Genomic DNA, 23,256 nt, shown 5'->3' with positions numbered 1-23,256 from the left:
ATGACTAGATCATGTGAATAAGAAACTGGGACAATTCCCCTAATTAGAACGGGGGCCTAACGTGAATTCACTGATAAAAACCGGGACATCTTGAAAAAAATATTTCAGAATTCATTATAGTGTCGAACTTTAAGTCAATGGGATAAAATCAACTATTGGACTAAAAGTCTGGTCCATATACAGTTTAGTTCGGTGTTTTTCAACCTGTTTTTCTCATTGTAGATCACTGAGGTAAAGTGAATATTTTCGGGAACCAGCATAAATGAGAAATAATTTGAGAAACCGGTTGAAAAAAATTAAGGGAAAATTCTTTCTCTCACTTATTAAAAAGTATTTCCTATTTTAATACTTTGATATCATAAATAAGAGAGACCGCTTTAAGCTGAAAAGGGACATTCAAGTATTACGTCAGCTCCGATGGGGGAGGGTGGGGTCTCCGATTTGTTGATTTTTGATGACAAGGGGGGGGGATGGATAATGCTTACGTCATCAATCGCCCTTTATGAAAATATGAAATATTCTTAACAGCATCTTACTCGGTGCGCCAAAAACAAGAAAACCTTTCGATAGTTTGTGGGCACCTGAAGTAACATTCCCCCCATATTGATAAATGCCCTACAGAGCCACTTTAGTGATCTCCAAATATTTCGCGGATCCAAGTACTCTGGAACTGTGCCACGCATCACTCAAGTGATCCGTAATTATGTCGCGGATCACTTAAATAATCAGAGAATGTGCCGCGGGTAACTTGAGTGATGTAGAACCGCAATGGGACAGCTTAAGTGCTCTGAAACAATGCTACATGACACATTTAGAGATCCGAGATACGTCACTCAAGGGATATCTAAATGTGCCACGGATCGCTTAAGTGTTCTGGAACTGTGTCGCGGGTCACTTAAATGATCTAAAAATGTGCCACTGGCCGCTTAAATGCTCCCGAATTGTACCACGGTCACTTAAGCCATCTGTAAACTTGCCGCGTTCTCGTTTAACGTTTTGTTCGTTTCCATGCTGCATACGGCTCGAAACCAACAGCCAACTTTACTTAAGAAATTATAATAGATTGTTCAGTTTTTATTTGATAGGTGGCAGCAGGAACCCTTTATTTTTGTGATGAATATATTTCTAGTAGTATTTTTTTCCTGTGTAAAGAAGAAAAATGCGTACATATATTTTCTACAATTTTAGAATCAATCGCTGAACTTCTTTATCCCTTTCGGATACTTTATATACTGTATACAGTAATGAAACCATATACTGTATAATTTTTTGGAAAATATAATTTAAGTTTTTTCATGCGCATACAATCAAATATTTTCTCTCTTCGTCCATGAATACCATCAGGATATATTTTTTGCGATGGAAGTGAGGTTTTGAAGTGAGGTTCCGTTTTCGCAGTATATCAGGGCCCATGACCACACAAGGATGCTAAATATTAGGACCGTGAAAATTGGTAAAAATACGTTGATTACACATTTGCACCATGGCTGCCAAAAATAGAGTTCCGTAGAATTTAACGCCTCTGTGTAGGAACACTTTTGCATCTCACTGTGTTTTAAATTTGCTTTTTTATAAATATATGCCTGCGTCGGCATGTGATCGAAAAAAAAATACATGCCAAGTCGAAATTTTTACATGCCTCGGGCATGTCAGGTAATAGATTTGTGTCCAGCTCTGGCATACTCCCCCCCCCCCCTCCGAGGAGAGTGACAGGGCTCCTGCCCTGGGGGAGGAGAGAGCTCGAGATAATATCGATTAGTTGTTTTTTTTACACCTTAGACATTAGAAGAATTAATGACATTGAAAAATTTGTTCGTTATGTAGGAGGTAATACCATAACGAACTTAAATATTATTTTTTTATGAATTGATTGTAACTTGATAATTAAGGGAATTAGTATATGGTGACAAATTGAATGTATTGATGTAACAAGGGCCCGGGTCGGTCATGGTTGTGACCGACTCGGGAGCTTGAAACCCACCTGGATGATATTTTATGTTTTGTTTAATGAGAGGCAGAAGATCTGCCTACCTTAATTTGAAAAAAAAGTTTCGATTTAATTGCATATTGTTTTTATGATGTGGTACTGGTGAGGTCATTAGTAGAGAATATGGTTTATGGTCACCCAGTAGGAACTACTAGTATAATTTTTAATTTAGGTTGGAGATAAGCTAGGGCCCCGGGAGAGGAGACATAATGATGACGATGTGTATGGCACAGTTCTACATGCAATTTTTTCACACCACTGATATAGGGACATTTAATTTTTTAAAGAAAACATCTTGAGCAGGATTGCTCACTCAGCGTCCGATTAACAGATCTTGTTGTATAGCAAAATGAGCTTGATGACACACTGTAATTTCCCTGTGGAGGGGGGGGGGGGCAGGAAGAATCCTGGTCTAGGGACCACGGAAGTATCGGTCTATTAGCATAATAGTTATAATTTAGAATTCATCATTTTAGTTTATCATTCATCATTTTAGTTTATCATTCATCATTTTAGTTTATCATTCATCATTTTAGTTTATCATTCATCATTTTAGTTTATCATTCATCATTTTAGTTTATTATCTCAGTATTTATTCTTTTAGCTTATCTTTAATTCATTATCTCAGTATTTATTCTTTTAGCTTATCTTTAATTCATTATCTCAGTATTTATTCTTTTAGCTTATCTTTAATTCATTATCTCAGTATTTATTCTTTTAGCTTATCTTTAATTCATTATCTCATCATTTATCCATTTAGCTTACCATTATAAACTTAGCTTACATCATTATGAACATCAGCTTATCTCAGCATTTATCATTCATCATCACAGCCTTTATCCTTTTAGTTTATCATTCATCACCTCAGCATTCATCATCTCAGATTTTTATCATTCATCACCTCAGCATTCATCATCTCAGCATTTACACATTTGCAAATTTTCATCATTCATCACAACATTTATAATTTTTTATCATTTAGCTTCTCAGTATCTATCTTTAACATCTCAGCAATCATCATTTTAGTTTATCATCCATCCTCTCTGCAATTATCATTCATCCTTTTAACTTATCATTCCTCCTTTTAACTTATCATTCATCCTTTTACTCTTATCATTCATCCTTTTAACTTATCATTCATCCTTTTAACTTATCATTCATCCTTTCAGCTTATCATTCATTTATTTATTTACAATAACCCCAGAAGGCATGAAATGCACTTATACTGGAAGAAAAAAAAAAATAATAATAGTCAGTACGGGAAGCACTTCGTATACGGAGCCAGGTCGAAATCCCCAATAGTGGAAGCAAATCTTGCGTAGGAGGCACATACAAGTTCTGATGGAAGACTGTTCCATATTCTTGCCACACGGCATCTATATCCGTGGAAAAACTTATCACCTTTTAACTTATCATTCATCCTTTCAGCTTATCATTCATCCTTTTAGCTTATCATTCATCCCTTTAGTTAACACTCCATAAATTTAATGCAATCGAATTTCTATGCTGAAATTATCAAGAACTTCCAAGTACACTGTGATCCACCGTCCATTCTCTGCAGATATCCCACCGGACATTTTCAAAACTCTTTTTTTTTTTCATCCACAACGAAAAATCACGGGATCTTCAACGCTCTTTTTTTTTTTTTTTGGATCTCCTCCAATATCTTCAGAAAAAAAGAGGTAAAAGACCTCATTAATAAATAACAAATACAATGGTTGTGAGGGGGAAGGGAGGAGAATAAAGGCTCCATCTATCGTCGAATTTCTCGAAAGATTTGATTGTTCTTTGAGACGGGCATAAAAAGAGACCATAGATAGGAATTTCTATTCGCTTGAACTGAAGAAGGATAAGGTTATTGCGCCTTCAGAAATACAGTAACCGGAAGTTTTTCGATTCCAACAACAACGAGAGATTGTACTCATTGGACCATCATAGATGGATGGATATTTTTAGAAATGTCCATTTCTTATTTATTTATTTCTCGAGATAAGGAGGGACAGAAGTTATACAGACGACATGTTTTCTTTTAAACGCTTTTTTCCCTTCGGCTGACTTGATCAAGACTTTTGGTGACTGTGACTTCTTCACTGAAGCGGTCGATTGTTTCTTAAAAGGATATCGGATTTAAGGACTAGCCATTTTTTTTTTCAAAGATTTTTTTTTTTTTTTGTCGACATTAATGATGTATCTTCTTGAACGAAACAGATGTTCATTAATTTTTAAGCGTTGCTTTTATTTATAAATAAATAACGCGCGTGTTATGTTTCCACGTGTTGAGCTGGAAAATTTCGGAAAAATAAAATGCCGTTATAAGCGGGTTATTTCCTATTTCTCCCGGAAATGAGTTGTCCGAGAATGATGAATTATGATGATGGTAATTGTTAATTTCCGTTTTTTTTCGATGGATCAATTCACGTCGTTATTCTGTAATTATGTTGGGTGTTAGCGAAAGTTCTGAGTATTGATCTCGTGAGTTTGTAAGGGACGTCTGCACGTGCTTGCTAGCTTTGGCAGTGGGGCAGAGCCCATCTTAGGGGTGTGTGCGACGAGTGCAGTACCACCGGCCCCGCGGTTCGTGAATCCCGCACTCACGGTACATTATTGAAGACTTTCACCAATTCTTATATTATTTCTTGCATTAATTCAAAATTTTCATTAGTTCTGGAGTTTTTTATACGTTCCTTTTAAATTTTCATTAATTCTGGAATTACTTTTTTCATTAATTCTGGAATTATTACTTGTATTAATTCTGGAATTATTTCTTGTATTAATTCTGGAATTATTTCTTTTATTAATTCTGGAATTATTTCTTGTATTAATTCTGGAATTACTTTTTTCATTAATTCTGGAATTATTACTTGTATTAATTCTGGAATTATTTCTTGTATTAATTCTGGAATTATTTCTTTTATTAATTCTGGAATTATTTCTTGTATTAATTCTGGAATTATTTCTTTCATTAATTCTGGAATTACTACTTGTATTAATTCTGGAATTATTACTTGTATTAATTCTGGAATTATTACTTGTATTAATTCTGGAATTATTTCTTGTATTAATCCTGGAATTATTACTTGTATTAATTTTGGAATTATTTCTTGTATTAATTCTGGAATTATTTCTTTTATTAATTCTGGAATTATTTCTTGTATTAATTCTGGAATTATTTCTTTCATTAATTCTGGAATTATTTTTTTCATTAATTCTGGAATTATTTCTTGTATTAATTCTGGAATTATTTCTTTTATTAATTCTGGAATTATTTCTTGTATTAATTCTGGAATTATTTCTTTCATTAATTCTGGAATTATTTTTTTCATTAATTCTGGAATTATTTCTTGTATTAATTCTGGAATTATTTCTTTTATTAATTCTGGAATTATTTCTTGTATTAATTCTGGAATTATTTCTTTCATTAATTCTGGAATTACTTTTTTCATTAATTCTGGAATTATTACTTGTATTAATTCTGGAATTATTACTTGTATTAATTCTGGAATTATTACTTGTATTAATTCTGGAATTATTACTTGTATTAATTCTGGAATTATTACTTGTATTAATTCTGGAATTATTACTTGTATTAATTCTGGAATTATTTCTTGTATTAATTCTGGAATTATTTCTTTCATTAATTCTGGAATTACTTTTTTCATTAATTCTGGAATTATTACTTGTATTAATTCTGGAATTATTTCTTGTATTAATTCTGGAATTATTTCTTTTATTAATTCTGGAATTATTTCTTGTATTAATTCTGGAATTATTTCTTTCATTAATTCTGGAATTATTTTTTTCATTAATTCTGGAATTATTTCTTGTATTAATTCTGGAATTATTTCTTGTATTAATTCTGGAATTATTTCTTTCATTTATTCTGGAATTACTTTTTTCATTAATTCTGGCATTATTACTTGTATTAATTCTGGAATTATTTCTTGTATTAATTCTGGAATTATTTCTTTTATTAATTCTGGAATTATTTCTTGTATTAATTCTGGAATTATTTCTTGTATTAATTCTGGAATTATTTCTTTCATTAATTCTGGAATTATTTCTTTCATTAATTCTGGAATTATTTTTTTCATCAATTTTGGAATTATTTCTTTCATTAATTCTGGAATTATTTTTTTCATCAATTTTGGAATTATTTCTTTCATTAATTCTGGAATTATTTTTTTCATCAATTTTGGAATTATTTCTTTCATTAATTCTGGAATTATTTTTTTCATTAATTCTGGAATAACTTTTTTTCATTAATTCTGGAATAACTTTTTTTCATTAATTCTGGAATTATTTCTTGTATTAATTCTGGAATTATTTCTTGTATTAATTCTGGAATTATTTCTTTTATTAATTCAAGAATTATTTCTTCATTAATACTGGACTTATTTCTTTCATTATTTTCTGGAATTATTTCTTTCATTACTTCCGGAATTATTTCGTTCATCAATTCGTGAATCATTTATCTTATCAATTTGGAATTATTTCTTTCATTAATTCTGAATTTTCATTTGTGCTGGAATTATTTCATTCAATTATTTTTAATGCATCAATACTAAAGTTTCATTAGTTTCGGGAAAATTGTTTCCTCTCATTAATATAAAATTACCATAATGAATTTTCATCAATTTTGCTGTTAATTTATACATTTATTTGCGTGTTTGAAGTTTTTTTGTTTGGATATTTCTCAACATTGCTGTGTATTCTGAAATAAAAATGCTGATTCTCTTTCCCCACAAAATATATAAAATCGGGCCAAAGAGGGCCCCAAACATTTTCGGTGCCCTGAAACTTTTGAGACGTACCTGACTCCGCTATTATTTTCGCACCGGCTTCCCGTTTGGTATAGACGACCCTACCACGGGGCAATAAATAAATACGCCAGACTTTTACCTTCTTCTCCCCCGCGCACAACCGGTTGTGATCGCAGCGCCACGGCAACAATTGTGAAAAATGAAAAAAGCGCAACTCTCTTTCATGTACCGTGCTCCCAAGTTTGACGTTCATCCAGTGCGTGTTGCTTTGCTCACAATCAAATATTTCGTGACATCTGTACACGTTGACGGGAAATTTCAGTAAACCACAAAGTACGCGGACGTAGACGCATTCTTTATAGGGAAAAACGGTTCAAAAAACACAGCGCCTCTCCATACACGCACACTTCACTCACAAGTCGAAATATAGATGGCAGCACTAAAATTTCACTAAAAATACTAGATACGAACTCAAATTGTTAGGTAGACGCTAACAGTTCTGGCACAACCTATTCGGGGGTAAATTGCCCATGGTAATAGACCGGAGTTGTGCTAAGGAGAGAGAAAAAAGAAAAGCCTTACCACACACATGCATTGACAGCATGTACAGAAAGTTCTTGCTCATGCTTTTTCTTCTCAACTGGTGGTCGTAGACAAAAACTTCCATTTGAAAAAATGTTTTAAATTAAGTAAATATCAATATTATGACACTTACACGTAAACGAATAATTCTTATCTGACGAATTAATTACACGAATAGTTACATTATCTGACTTATATGACCACCCCCCCCCCCCCCAACCAAATCATCAAAGCCCGTCGCTTTGTCTCAATGAAGATATTTTAGCAAGTGTCGAAAAAACCTTGGCCATACTGGAAAATGTGCGTGTATGTGTTATAAATAACATTAAGTTTGTGTAATGTGCTGCAATCTGCAATCAATTTTTCAAACTATGGGTGAAGTGTAATGATTGAATAATTGTACCGATGTAGGCCTGTTGCTCTCTGTGGCGAGCGAGACTTTTTAACGGGGAGATCGCCTCGCATTCGTGCCTCAAAGGTAGGATCTATATGACCCTCGAAGTCCTATAATTCTGAAAAGGTTTACAGGTTTATTCTTTCAGAACTATGTAAGTTTTCATTACCGTACGACAAATATTGACCGAGATACTGAAGTTTAAATTTTGGGGGGAAATTCAGGGTTACTTCACAAACTGAACAGCAAAATAGTAATTTATACTTGACCAAATAATAAGATATTAGTTTCTCTCTCAATCAAGTCTCCGATGTTAATGTATTGAGTGATTATGGTTTTTATTCTACTCTTGGAAAAAAAAAAAATTTCGATAAAATTCTATAAATTACTTGTTTGCAAACACATAGTCAACTAATTTTACATAATAATTTCGTCATACGAAGTATGCGACAAAGTGATTACAGAATTTCACTTACTAGGTGAATCTTCAAGCTGAATTGGTGGTTTATTTGCTTCGTACCCTTGACGGTGCATTTTGCTTCGATGAATTTTATTTTTGATGAATCATTCCCGACGATGAGTTGTAATTGCTGTCTGCTGAATTTTCCGTCAAGTGTAAAAATGTTACCAAATAAAAAGCGGCTCTAGTTCCAGTTTGAATCAGTGAGAGCATTTTTTAACAGTAAAAAGAAATATAGTAACTGCAGGCAAACCGAGAGGCTATGTCGTTAAATTTTCAGTATTACAGTCGAATCCCGCTATAACGAAATCCAACAGTTATAAAGGAATCTCAGGTTTTAGCGTTATTCCTATGTAAACTTATCTGGGGGATTAGAAAAGTGTTCGTTGAAACGAGATTTTTTTCGCTATAACGGTGTTCGTTAAAACGAGATTCGACTGTATTTATTGATACAAAAGTTTTGTAGCGAATCACGGAAGTATTGGGACAGACTCCTTCATCTTTATTTCATAAAAAAATGTTACGCTTTGTTGATTCAAATTTGCGTAGGTTAGAATTCCATTAGTTTTCACAAAACGCAAACCTTAAATTTCTTTAAATCTCTTTCAAAAGACTTCCATTGCCTCTATAAATTTATTTTAAAATGATTCACGACTGTCCAATCAGACTCTCCACTCAGACGTACTAAAACAAGGGGGGCTTTACATCACCTTCCAGTCACGACGAACCGAAATTTAAAGATCCTTTATATCCAATAACACCTTCGTATAACACAGGTCATAGTAAAAAAAAAGACCAAAGACGACATCGGATTCATGGAATCCACAAACATAAAAGAAAATTGCAATATTTCGTCTCCAAATAACCCCAAAATCTTTTCCTTATTTTACCGGAAATCATATCAAAAAAATCGGAAAAGTCTACATTACAATCAGAGCATTGATTCCCCCTTTACGTATAGAGTCGTATTGAGCTGTCAGATTTCATTGCCACAAAGAGACGTCTATTACCGTATATATATTTCCAGTCAGTGCCAGAGTCAATCCACTTGGCCTTGACTTTATAGTGTCTTTTACGTCCTGGGCTCAGTATATATTATATGGCTTACAAAACACAAAAAAAAAGCATCACGATTTGACCACTTACCGCCATTGGCTTCTATACACATACACAAACGTTATGCATGAGTTACACTGCGACGCACAATAGCAAAAGCATGACAGTAGTATTTTTTTCTTTCTTTTTTCCCCAAGTTGGATCATGAGGTTATATTTACTTCCGAAGAATGGGGCAACACTGCGCATTTTATATGGATATTTTTTTATCGTAGGTTTGGATCTTGAAAGGAGCCAAATAAAATGGATTAAAAAACACACACACGCGGTGTTCCGGCCAGAAGAATAGCGCCAGTGTTTTCGTTTTTTTTTTTTTTATTACGTATGGATGTACTTCTCTCTTATGAAACTGCAATCGCGCAGGGCAGATGTATGTGCGTACGAGTTTATGGTCTTGTATCCCAATTCAGTCATTCTTCGTTTCGTTCCCTGGAATGGAACGAGCTCCGTGTGTCCGTGAACCAACCTATGGTGACTGATTCCTGACCGATATGTTTTTGGTATACAGAAGGGTGAGTATGTCTGTCGTCCTTTGTGTCAATTATCATCTGGTCGCGATGAATAAACGTGAGGTTCTTGTATTTTTATATCGGTTTTTTTTGGAGATTTGTTTATATTGATCCTGCAAGAGATGGCATTCTAGTTCGTTTATATCAGTTTTGCAGGCCTGTTTACATTGGTCTTGTAGAAGAAGACATTCTAGTTTATTTATGTGGACCTTGCAGATTTTTTGTATGTTTTTCCTGCGGAAGAAGAGGTTCTCTGTTTTGTTTTTATAAATTCTGCAGACTTGTTATATTTTTTCCGGCGATTCCACTCTAGTTCGTCCATATAAATTTTATGGCTTGTTCAGGGCCGTAACTAGGATTTTTGCCGCCCGCGGCGAACTTTATTTTGCTGCCTCCACAAATTTAAAATTCGATAATTTAGTTATGGGTTCTTTGTTCCCACCTAAAACTGCCGCTCCCTAAATTTTTCCACCCGGGGCAGTTGCCCCACCCCCAGTTACGGCCTTGGCTTGTTTATGCAGGAGAAGACATTCTAGTTTATTCGTATCGATTTTATGGGCGTGTTTATATTGGTCCTGTAGGAGAAGATATTCTAGTTCGTTTATATCGATTTTGCAGGCCTGTTTATATTGGTTTTGCAGACTTGTTAACATTTGTGTTGCAGAAAAAGGGGTTCTAGTTTGTTTGTATCTTTGTAAACTTGTTTATATTGCTTCTGCAGAAGAAGACAAAGTCATTCTAGTTTATTTATATTGATCTTGCAGAATTGTGTATATTAGGTTAAGCTTTGTAGGCTACGGTATCTATATTAATACTACTTACGAGGTTCTAACCTGTTTATCTAGATTTTTGAGAAGGAAAATATACAAGTAGTAGGATTAGATATAGTATAGATAGTACGATTAGATAAGTAAGGTTAGATAACGCAGTAAAGAGACTAGTCTCCTGTCTATATATTTTAAGGCAGTGCCACTTGTCGATCCTTGAGGAGATGTCGAAGAAAAAGCTGGAGTCTTGTACAATAGGTTGGCAAGGTCTTAGAAAAGTCATGGTATCCTGTCACAGGATGTCAGTACGCGGCACGAAAAGTAAATGAACGAAGGTTGTCCAGGTCAACCGGAAATTTTAATTTTCTTCTAGGAAAGCTGTCTTCAAACAACAATAATAATGATAATCATGGTTTAATAATGATGACTACTGAGAGTAGGAGTTTTTAAAAATGTTATGGAATCATTTATATTGGTTTCGCAATACTGAAATCTTTACTTCAAGAATGAGATTTTCATTGAGATTATTGCGCCTTGAGATCAGGAAGGAAAGTTGCAAGAGATTTTAAATTCCTAAATAGGGGTGCTGTAACAAGTGTAAACATTTTGGAAATTCCCTGGACTATTAGAGCGTTCTCAACACATCGTACAACACGACCATTATGTAGAACCATATCAATAGCCATCATGTGAGGGTTTTTATAGGCTAGGAATTCTTCGGAAGTTTTTTGTGCTCCCTGGAAGGGAGAAAAATGATGCAGCGCTTTCTTCTGGGGCTTTGTATGGTATGAATGATGATCCTATTCCTATTCTGATGAATGAGTCATCAGAATAGGATTCTTTTGTGATCCGAGGGATTACAAAAAGTATCATGGAAAAAAGAGTGTGTACTTTTCTTTTTAATTTTTTACACGACGGGAAAATGTTAAATTATAACTTCAGAAGAAAAATTTTTTATGTGCTGTATTAACAATATATATATAACCAAGTAGGTATTGGAGTTTAAATATGGTGAGCAGGCGTAACTCAACGAGTTCAGCGGGTCCCCTTCAGCTCATATTTGACAGATTTTTGTAGTGAGAGAGTCAAAGAAAAATCCCCATTGTGGTAAAACATGGTTACTGAAAAATAAATATTGTTACAGAAGATACGCAATGTCACTTAAAAACACAAAAAATATCCGCACACTAAACAAAGTTATTGAAATTTCAGATTTAATATCAGAAATACTTTCAGAATGGATGAGGATGCAAAATTAATTGCAAATTCGATCATAATTTTAGAATTGATGAAATAATTGATATCAAAATTAAAATTATCGATTCAGAATTATCTATTCTCAGAAAATATTTTAATTCAGAATTACTGTGCTTTTAGAGTGAATCAAATTTATTTAGAATTAATATAAAAAAAATTAGTGATGGATGAAAATTTGGAATTTATAAAAAAAAATTAGCAATGGGATGAGAATTAAGAATTAATAAAAAAAATATAGTAATTGATGAGAATTCAGAATAAACTTGAGACTGGATGAAATTCAGAATAAATTTTAAATTGGATGAAATGCAGAATGTATCAAAAAAAGTTCGCAATTAATTTCAGAAATAATTTTCTAAATGGTTTAGAATTCAAAGCTGTCATTCAGACTGAACGAAATCAATTGAGAAACAATTTACTGAGATTTAATTTCAGATTATTCATTAATTAATCAGAGAAATAATAATAACAGTATGTGGATGATAATTTAGAATTAATTTCTGAACGAAAGAAAATTCAGGACTAATGGATTGAGAAATCAGTTCCAAAATTGATATATGTCCCGTATTGTTCGGGGCCGTGGGTCTGGGCTCCGTGAAGATTGTAAGTCTTCCTCCAAGTCTTTCTCCCCCCCCCCCATTGTTTTATGAAGGGGATCTTCGGATAAGTGCTAATTGATAAGCTCTGGAATACAAGATTCCCAATTGCTATTCAACTACTGAATGCGCCTTCACTCCGCTGCCTTCAATGTGATTGGCACCAAGTGTCACTGGAAATACTGTGAACGGTAATAAAACACGTTGAAGATATAGTCACAATAATAAGAATTCATTTATATACAGGGAAGTGCGATAAAACATGAGTGTATTCTGCATTTATCTCGTATATGTAAATAAATAATTTCCAGTTCTGATATGGGGTGGCTGCTATGTAACGTAATTCGTGAAGAATAGTGAATCACACAGGCCAAAATTCTGTTGCTGCTGTAGATGGATTTATCCTTTTTATGGCCCTTCTCTAATACAAAAAATCTTTCCTTTATTGCAGTGGTTCCCAAATGTATGCCGCTGCACACTATGGTGCACACTATGGTGCACACTATGGTGCAGCGATATATGCCAACATACGGGCAAAATTATATGGAAAGTACTAATAGGTCTGTGATTTATAGCAAAAAGTGTGTAACCGTCAGGGAAGCAAGTAAGGACGGTAAGATGCAGGTTTGGTACCGAATTAGTTCTTTTACCCGGGGGTGCACAAGCTTCGCCTAGCGGGCCCAAATGCGGCCCGCCAAGGGGTTCCTATCCGGTCCGTGAAAGTTAATCCGGTAGAAAAATATCAATACATACAACACGATGAATACCTAAGTGTTAACCATATTTCTTTCCTTAGAACTACGGGATTTCACAAAAAAAAAGTTGTCAAAGTAAGTAAAGTTGACTGTTTTGCCCAATCCATCGATCGTGGGAAAATGATGGTTACCGCAAGTCAAAATGTAATTCCCCTAAAAAATGTGTATAATTGACAAATATGTGAAATTAATATATTTGATTATAATAGAGTATCATAATTATCGTAATATAATTTACAAATCTTTAAAATAATCTTAATTCTTGATTTCAAAAATTCAGCTATGCTTTGTTAAAAATAGGGGGAAGAAAATGAAGGAGCATTCCACAAAAAGTTAGGACTGCTAAGGTTATATTGGAGTATCCTATAAAATACGGGTCATTTGGTCAATCTTTATATACAAATTTCTGGTCCGCGAGCGGCAGAAATACCACATATCTGGGCCGCGGATGAAAAGGATGCCCCTGCTTTTAATCGTGCTTTCAACATACAAGTATTTAGTTGCGGCCCTAGTCATGGTATTCCTAAGTGCCTAAAAGATCGGACAGGACTGCCTTATCTGGTGCTGTAAACGTAGAAATTCTGATAATAAATGTATTTTATATGGTTTAATATTAATTTGCTTCTCTTTGTTTAAAAACCAGCTTATGGTAACAGATGAAGAACTGATGGACAACGTGAACGAGTTGCCAAACAGTGACAATGTCAAGCTTATGGGATACCAGAAAAACGCTGATTCCAAGGATCCCGAATCAGCGCCTCCGATAGCCTTGATGGAGGACTCGCCGCCGACGCCTCCGCCGCCTCTGCCACCACTGCCGCTGTCAGTGTCGCCTCCGCCCAGGCCATCGGAGACGCATCCACTGACCGGTGGACAAGACGAGCAGCCCAGTGAGAATACTACTCTCAACAAGAGCCACGATGAATATCTACTGGTCAAGGAAAGCTCAAGGTAATGCTATGCATATACGTATAAAATGATGTTCTATATATGTGAGTTATTTTTAATACGTTAAGGCGGATTTTCCTAGGAGTAGAATTTCTGCGCCGTGTGCAGCGTGAAAACGCTGATTGGTTAAAAACTTGAAATTCAGTTTTTTTTTTACCAATCAGAGTTTTCACGCTGCTCGCGCTGTAGAAACCTGCTTCTAGAAAAACCTGGCTTTAGGTCAATGGTTCCCAAACTTTTGTCATCCACGGCAGCCTTACCCAATTCATGGTATATCTGCGGCTCCCCAGTACAGTTCAGGGCCAAATGTGGGCCACGAGATCTCAATCTAAATTTTTAGAAACGAACTATAAGCAGCACATAACCAGATTCCTTAAGTGAACAGTGACACATTTCCGGACCACTTTAGTGAACCGCGGTACATTTGTAGATCATTTACGTGACCCACAACACATTTGTAGATCATTTACGTGACCCACAACACATTTGTAGATCAATTAAGTGGACTAGAGCATTGTTCTAGATCACTTGAATAACCTACGACCATGGCCCCCACATCCTGGAGTGGGCCCCCAGGCTAGGATCTTTTGCGGGCCCCCAGTTAGACTTTTCACGGGTCCCTTCTGTAGTTAATTTATAGCATGAAAAAGCAAAAAATGATCAGAACTGCCCCGGACCCCAGGGCTAGAGCCCTGTCAGCCCCCCTTTGGGGCGGGCATGCCTACGACACATTAACAGATCAACTAATGACCTGAAGCACTGTTCTAGATCCGTTAAGTGATACGCGTCATTCATTCACACCATTAAGTGACCCGCGGCACATTCCCTCACCACTTAAGTGATCCGCGGTGCATTTACAGATCACTTGAGTGGCCCGCGACACGTTTTCAAACCAATGAAGTGTCCCACAGTCTTCAAAAGGTTGACAACCCATCGTACATAGATATATTTCCACTTATAAAATAACTTCAGAAGCATAAATAGGCACACAATCAATATCTCCAGCTCACCGTGACGCCTCTGACAAAGGTTGGCCCTTAGGGGCCGTGACGAACACCATAAGAAACAATGAGTTAGGCCAGGTCTCAATAATTAAAGGGTACCGAAATTCAAATGAAACATATTGACCAACGAAAAACATATCCTTGACCCTAGTCGCAAGCCCCCCCGCCCCTCCACCCAGTAAATAAAATGTAACAAGCATAGCTCAAGATTTATTTTATGTATTACCTCACTGTAATTTTTGGCCGTCCCCGAATTTTTTTTATCCTAATGTCTCGTTTTTTTTTTCTTCTGAAACGAAAATTTCTTGAATTTGTAAACTTCGTTGGAGTCGCGGATGACGATAATATCCGTGGATTACATTCTAATAATTATGGCTATCAATAAAAATATGTCATACGTATGCCATGTTCGACGTTTCTATTGGTGAAACGCATTTTAAATTCGCTGAACTTTGTTGTTGCCTTTCGTTGCAGCAGCATGTTCCCCCAATTTTAGTTATAATTGGCAACTTTGCAGATAGTTGGCAACTTTTCTGGTGAGAATTGATGTCTTGTATTTAAGAACCCGACTTCTTGAATTTTTCACAGCTTCATAGATAATACATAGTACCTCAGCAGGAGCGGTATTCTTATCCCTTTCGAAATTAATTCCGAATTATCATCCATTTTGAAATTAATTCCGAATTATCATCCATTTTGAAATTAATTCCCATTTCTAATCCATTTTGAAATTGATTGCGTATTATATTCTTTTCCGAGATTAGATACTTCTAAATCACTCTAATGCATTCTGATATTAATTCTTTCGTTAATTATAAATTCTCATCATAATTAATGATGAAATTAATTTAGAATTTTCCTCCATTCTGTGAAATCCCTAAAATCATTCTGAAATTAATTCAGAATCTTCATCTGAAGTTAATTCTAAATTTTCATCTACTCTGAAATTAACTCTTTCATCGATTCTGAATGCTCATGCAAGGCCAATCATTTAGGTCGAAATAATTCGGAGTCCACATTAAATTCAAACAGCTTTCTCTGTCTGACTAACCCAGTGTTTCCCAAGAGGGACTATGTAGATCCCGGAGGTTGACGGAACATACCAGAGGGGGCAGTACAGTAAAATAGCTACTTATACACTTATAAAATAAAAGATTACAGAGAATTGCTCATTGGGCCAAAAAAAAAAAGATTAGAAGCGGGCGTAAAATACGAAATACTGTTCGGGAAACTGTTCTTAAAAAAAAAATTTTAGCGACCGCCTTAATGTTTAATTTTCCCAGGTCCCTCAAGTCTATGTCGGGCCCTGGCTACAGTGTCAGTCAGGCCTAGCCTTCAGTACGGCTATTTCCACATGGCCGTAACAGGTATTCAAGAATCATTAAAGGGTCATTTACATCTCAGATTTGAAAATTACTTAAAACGCATGCCGAGTTGTCCCGTAAAACGTGCTTTACCTAAACACACGCAAATGCTTACGTAACTTTTATGGCTTTTATTCTGTCAGGATATAGGAATCGATTCGTGTAAGGGCCTCTTATACATGGCGCAGAATAAGAATCAGCAGAAGAAAAAAAAAAGTCATCTTTAATTACGCTTTCTCATCATCATCATGTATTGTTTGTTCTACCGCCGCCTACGCCCCCGCTCCAAAGCATTCAAATCGAGCGGCGCCTAAAACCTGTGGATTTGGATGTCCGTGCATGGTATAATAATAATGACGTGCTCTGCATTATTATCATATGCGGTGCATTACTTCTCCTCGATCTCAATTGGCTAATTTCGTTTTGCGTGATGATGTTGGTTCTGTACGTATACGGGGCGCCCGAGTTAATTGGTGTTCTCCTAGGAGGTGATTAGCTCCCCCTTCTACTCTTCGTATATGGCTAAACTGGAGTGTTTTGGGGTTGAGAGTATGTATGTACAAGACCGATGTTTTGTGGGTCATATTTTCTCCATTCTGGCGCCCTTTGCTTTCTTGTCCTGTAATTATTATTTGCCTTCCGGTTCTGCCACGCGAACCTGCGTGGGTGCCGTTTCGGTGATGGTGTTTCGGTTACAATTTAGAAAATCCCCTAAATATCATTCGTTAAATAAAAGGCTTATATTACTCTAGGAATCCCCTTTCCCCAGCCACAGTTATCTTCTGATCAAAAGTATTGGAGGGATCGGAGCCCGTGTATTTTTTGGGCCCCATTGCATATGAATATTTTATACGTTAAAAATCTTTTTTTGTGTGACATCATCATTATTTACCAGATAAATGTCTAGCAATCAGTTCCCACATGATTCGGCAGCTCCTATTTGATTCTGGGGCACCCTTTCCCTGTTGACCCCCTTTCTGCAAAGTCACTGGGTGAGAGCATTAACCATTTAGAGAAACCACTTCGCATAAATTTGAACCAATCTCCATTCTTTAACGATTCGTGGATATTTCTATAGGATAAAGTAGTGGTTCTTAACCACTTGGGTCTTGTAGAGATTTCACGTGAGATCCTCCTCCTTTCCGTGAGAGGACCCGGGTACCGTTGGTCCACCCATTAAGGCACCATTGAACTAAGAAATAAAAATAATAATCGGAATGAATAAAATTTTTCAAGGATCAGGATCCTACTAGTTGACTCAGGGGGCCCCTATCCGCATTAGCCCACCTGTTTACCACGGCTTCCACATTCAGCAGCAGGTCCCTTAGGCTGGGATCTTTGGTGAGCCACCAGGACAGACTTACCATAGGTCCTTCTAAAGCGAATTTAACAGCGTGGACAACAGAGAAAGTTTAAAAATAATCCTGGGACTCCAGGGTTGTAGCCCGGTTGACCCTACATTTGTTGGGGGACCCTATCATTTTGACACCATTGAAGTAAGGGAAAAAAGCAATAATCAGAGAGTATGAATAAAAATTTTCAAGATTTGCGGCCCCTATTAGTTTACTCAGGGGTCTGGGCCACGTTTGCCCACCCATTAAGACGCCATTGAAGTGAGAAATAAAAGTACTAATCGGAAAAGGGTCCGGAGTCTTTATTCTGGACCCTGTTAGTTGACTCGGAGATCGATCGATTGCCCTCAAAATAGTGGATGGCTTTGAAATTTCTACGTGTTCCTACAACAAGTCGATTGCCCTCAGTCCTATTTTCGCCATTGGAGATGATGGGAGGGGGGGGGGGGATTTGAAAAATAATGATCAAAACTGATAAAAATTATGTGCAGTTTAGTTAAGAGTTGAAAGAACGATTAAAAATGTGTTGGAATGCTCGTCGCAGGAAAAATGTTTTTACTAACGTCATCTGCTGTCAGTTCAAAACTCTAATTTCTAAATCGGTGCTTAATTCAGCAATATCGCTCATTTTTGGAAAAATTTACATATTGTGAGTTGGAATTGATAAAATTCATTACAATTAACATTAACCAGAGTGAAATTCAATAAAGTCAAGTATTGGTTAAAACAATTTTTAATTATTTTGTTCCCGTGGACCTAAATCATTGAAATAAGTGTATTAAAGTCCATTTTAAGTTTTAATTTCGATAGTTTGCGATCCAATCAAAATTAGTTTCGGTTTCACTAGAGCCATCTATTGTCAATCATAGATAATATATTCCCCAATTTTATTGTGTAAGCGATCGATATTTTTTTCCTTCTGAAAAACCATTTGTATTTTTCAAATATGTACTTTAAAATATGCACTTCAACAATATTTAAGGAAGTTGAGCCTACTTACGACAAAACAGGATGTACTGATATATTCATGAGCCTCACGACATTAAACGTGCCAAGAGAAATTAGTTTTTCATTGTCATCTATCTTTGACTTTAAATGGCACTTTCTAGTTTTAAACGTGTACATTTTAGTGATATATTTTCAACTATTATAGTTTCTTTTGTCCGAAAAATTAATTCTTCAAAAATTTACAGAATACTTGATTATTTTGATAAGTCACGCCCTCTTATAAAATAATCGGGTACAGTGAAATATCGGTTGATACGATGTTTCTTCTGCCGTCATAAGCCTAAATCATCAAAATAACGCTTAAAAACTTCATTCCCCTTTGCAATGTATTTTCGTAGTGCTTATTTACCACTTTTTTATGTCCTACATGCCCCGGGCATGTAGGACAATAGTAGAATATAAATTCTGTGAGTGATGCAAGATATAAAAATAATAAATGGAATGAGAATAAAAATATGATTTTCATATTATATATTTAATATTTCATAATAAAAAAATTTCAAGAATTTTGGACCATACTAGTTGGCTCGGGGGGAGGGGGGCAACCATTTAAGTAAGGCGGAAAAAAGAACAATAATAGAAATGCGAGAATTACAGTTCATCCAGACATCTTGGGACCTAGATGATTCCGGATTATGTGCGGACTCAATTTTGGTTATTTCCCAAGTTTTCATAAGCGGTAGTATATGTACCTCTTTGAGAACTTTCATTCATATTTTCCTTTGAACAAAATTATGAAGTCAATATAGAGGGTGCATAGGTAACAGGGCGAATGGGCGTATAAATGCTTAAATGCGGGTAAAACGGTTAACCCGTATTTAATGCTGGTTTTTTTTAACCAAACGTTCCTCCGTTTTTCGAATTCAAATATCTCAGTGAATAATGCACTTGGAAACGTAATTTTTTTTAGTTAGCATCAGGAGGAACAGGGCGACAACTTTGTTGTTGAATTTCTGAGCACAGGGTGCCCGTATGAAAAATTAACATTTTTATTTTAATAACTATACAATACCGTTTGCAACACGAATGACGTATTTGCGTACCACTCGTTATTTAGATACTTTTTCTAACTGAAAGTATACCTCTAGGGCCAACAGTTCTCCAGTAGAATGCACCCTGTATACACGTATTGTAACAAATAATTTAATTAAAACCATAATTTATAATTTACACACCATTTCTAGTTATACATAGTAAACAAAGTTCTCTGTTCTTTGAACATATTTCATAATATCATAACAAAGATATACATATATCTTTGAACATTGCTTGGATCCAAAAAAAAGTGAGTAATATATTTTTTTTTATTTCTGAAGATCATATATAAAAAGGTGGATTTCCATGTTCTCCCCACGAATAGTCGAACTGGTGTTTCGTGTTCTAGCTTTCCAAAAGTTCAAATTTCTCACGTATACATAAAGCATCATGTTTCCGTTTTCAGCTTGTACCTGCCACATTTCTTGACGCTTTCGTCATGTCTTGAAATTCACTTGGATCAGGGGTTCTTAACGTATGGGTCGCGATCCAAACTTGGGTGCAGACTTCCTGATATGGGTAGTAAGAGCCCACTCTGAATGGTAGTAAGTTATTACTATTATTATTTTTTGAGTGCTTACATCAAAAGACACTGTTTCTTATTATTTCTTGGATTTTTAATTTATTTCTTAGTTGTTGTTTTTTTCATCTCTTTCCCAATACACTTTTTTTTTTATCCCTGTTCAAACATTTAATTCTAATAAACGCCCTTATCCTGGAATAAATGTGGATAGCTTGTGGGCGTACATAAGGGAACTCCTTCGTAAGTCTCTCTTTCAGCTCTTTAATAACACCATTTTGGTGGTTAAATGTGTGTCTTATGCTCACCATGAAGAGATTCAAAAACTTTTTCGAAGCTATCAACCATTCTTTTCCATGTCTCCGACGATAATGTTGATCCACCAAAAGATAAATAAAACACCTGACCAATACAGTTCGCCTTTATGCTCTGATGTTATCTGCTACAAAGTGATTGAGCAGTGACGTCACGAAGTAGCTCCGAGACCACGCCCATCTGAACCAAAGTGACACGTGCGTTTACAAAGAAATAAGGAAAGCCCTTACTATATAGCCCTGGGATTTGAGAGGTCCTACTGAAGTAAAAATCTCCAATGATTAGGGACCCTGCTGGTTGACACAGAAGGCCTAGGCCCCGATAGCCTATACAAAAAGATATTAGTGATGAAGTTGTTTATGCACAGGTATATTTACTAAAGCATTAAAAAAATTCAGCGATGTGACGGTCGGTGGTGGGTATACGGAGCGACGAACATGGAAAATTCTTTTATTCTACTTCAATACAGAACACCTCTACGTTAACATGCGAAACCGACAGCCCTTCTCCATGAAGATTATACAGGGTGTCCGGTAATTGCTAGCACGGCCTTCATCTCATCAGCCGTCTGTCGTAGAGGTATGATTCCAATTTTAAAAATGCTTAACAGGCGTTCAAAAATTACCCTCTACCAGTTTTGAGAGTGAAAATACAGTGTGTAACATGATAAAAAAAAATCTAAATTTTTGTAGAATAGTCCCTCTGTACTCTAACATGTGATTATAAAGTTGTTGCCTTGTCTTTCCAGATGCCAACAAAAAATTTCACGTTTCTAAGTGCAATATTTACAGAGATATTCGAATTCGGAAATGGAGACGGAAAATGGGAACGAACAGAATTAAATGCGGAAAAGTCCCGTTTTACTCGGTTAAGTCACTCAGTTAAGTTACTCGGTTACTGTCAGAAAAGACAGGGCAATAACTTTCTAATTGGATGTTAGAGCACAGGGGGACCGTATGAAAATTTAGATTTTTTTTATTATGTTACACACTGTATTTTCACTCACAAAACTGGTACAAGATAATTTTTGAGCGCCTATTAAGCATTATTTAAATCGAAATCACATACCTCTATGACGGACGGCTGATAAGATTATAGGCCGTGGCCGTGCTTGAACTTACGGGACACCCTGTATATAAAATCGAAGTCTCTAGAGTGTCTTCGTCTCGGGATAAAAAGCTAATCCTCACGTTCTCGTGAATAAAAAGTACTACTGTATGTCCTTGTCAACAGCGAGCGTGTTACAACAGTCAATACTGTAGTACCGTGGCATAAGAAAAAGTGATTGTTGTAAAAGTTACGCGTATTGCTCTATCATCATTTTCATGTTGTTTTCAACTACTGGCTTCATAAGCTCTGTTGGGTGTGTAGACCAAAGGCCAAAATCGTTTAAACAGATTATATCATTGTTGAAAAAGAAGGGGAGTAAATAAACATCGTATATGTTTATCAGTTAAAGGAAGCCGCTATTTTTAAAGTGGTTTCTATGAATTAGATAATATTGTTTGGATAGAGCCACTTGTGTGTGATTTTCTTTCCTCCTTCATCTCTCTCTCTGGGTTCATTTAAATAATTCTATAACGTACACAAATTTTGGTTATTGTTGGTATGAGTATTCTCTTTCAAAGACATTGTTGAGAGCATAATAAATGAAAATAGATTTTTCATCAATCCATTTTGAATAGATGATAATTAATATCCTAAAAATGTATTGAATGACTAGGAATTGTCGTTGGAAAACAACAATGATGACGAAATTGTATAAAGTCAACAATGTGTTTAAAAGCAATGCGATTGTTGTTGTTGTTTTTTCAAGTATCTTGTCTTGATGGTATTTTGGGTATTTTGAATGTACGCTTCACGATAACGGTGTATATGTATAGATTTCGTCCCAGCTGATATATTATTTTGAAAAATCTCAGCAACAATGGTTAATGCACAGCAACAGTGTTCCCATTGTTAATGAGCGACAATTGTATCTCGATCATATGTTTGGTAATGGTAATGAAATTATCCTGGACAAATGGTTAGTTTCAGTCATATTCTTGATATACATAAGAATGTTTATTTCAAACATATTTTCGCCAATAATGGTTCAATTAAATCCTATTCATAATAACAATATTTATTTCGATCATATGTTTATCAAAAATGATTCACTTTCAATTTCATTCCTGTCAATAATAGTTCATTCTTGTCGATGAACACATAGTAATGGCTAATTTCAATTGTATTCTTTACGATGGACAATGACGATTAACTCTTAAATCATATTCTCTACTATAGTGATTTCATTTCACATTCTTGGCAACAATGGTTCGTTTCAATCACAATATTGGCAATACTAATTGGTTTCAACGGTAATATTTCTTGACAGAAACGAATTCTGTTGCATCTCTGGCAACAATTCAAAGCGTGTCTATAATTTTTTCCCGTCATGTAGGTTTTACCATTTCTTATCGACAAAAATTATTTCTTTCTGCAGCAATTTTTTATCAAACAATACCAGAAACAATGCTTTAACAGGA

General features: G+C 35.4%; 1 protein-coding gene across 1 annotated transcript in view; it reads left to right on the top strand.

Moving 5' to 3' along the window:
• Positions 1–23,256, top strand: part of LOC149070188 (proton channel OtopLc-like) — a 51,505-nt gene that overhangs the window by 7,400 nt on the left and 20,849 nt on the right. Inside the window, exon 2 of the mRNA XM_089249492.1 lies at positions 13,826–14,133. Within this exon, the coding sequence (XP_089105618.1) occupies positions 13,826–14,133 (308 nt within the window). The remainder of the gene's footprint in view (positions 1–13,825; positions 14,134–23,256) is intronic.

The sequence above is a fragment of the Pholcus phalangioides genome, unplaced genomic scaffold, assembly GCF_987345545.1.
Source record: "Pholcus phalangioides strain wild (caught in Gottingen) unplaced genomic scaffold, Ppha-v1.0 ptg000022l_1, whole genome shotgun sequence".
NCBI lineage: Eukaryota > Metazoa > Arthropoda > Arachnida > Araneae > Pholcidae > Pholcus > Pholcus phalangioides.
The sequence above is the reverse complement of the archived record's forward strand: the minus strand, read 5'-3'. Positions and strand labels throughout refer to the sequence as shown.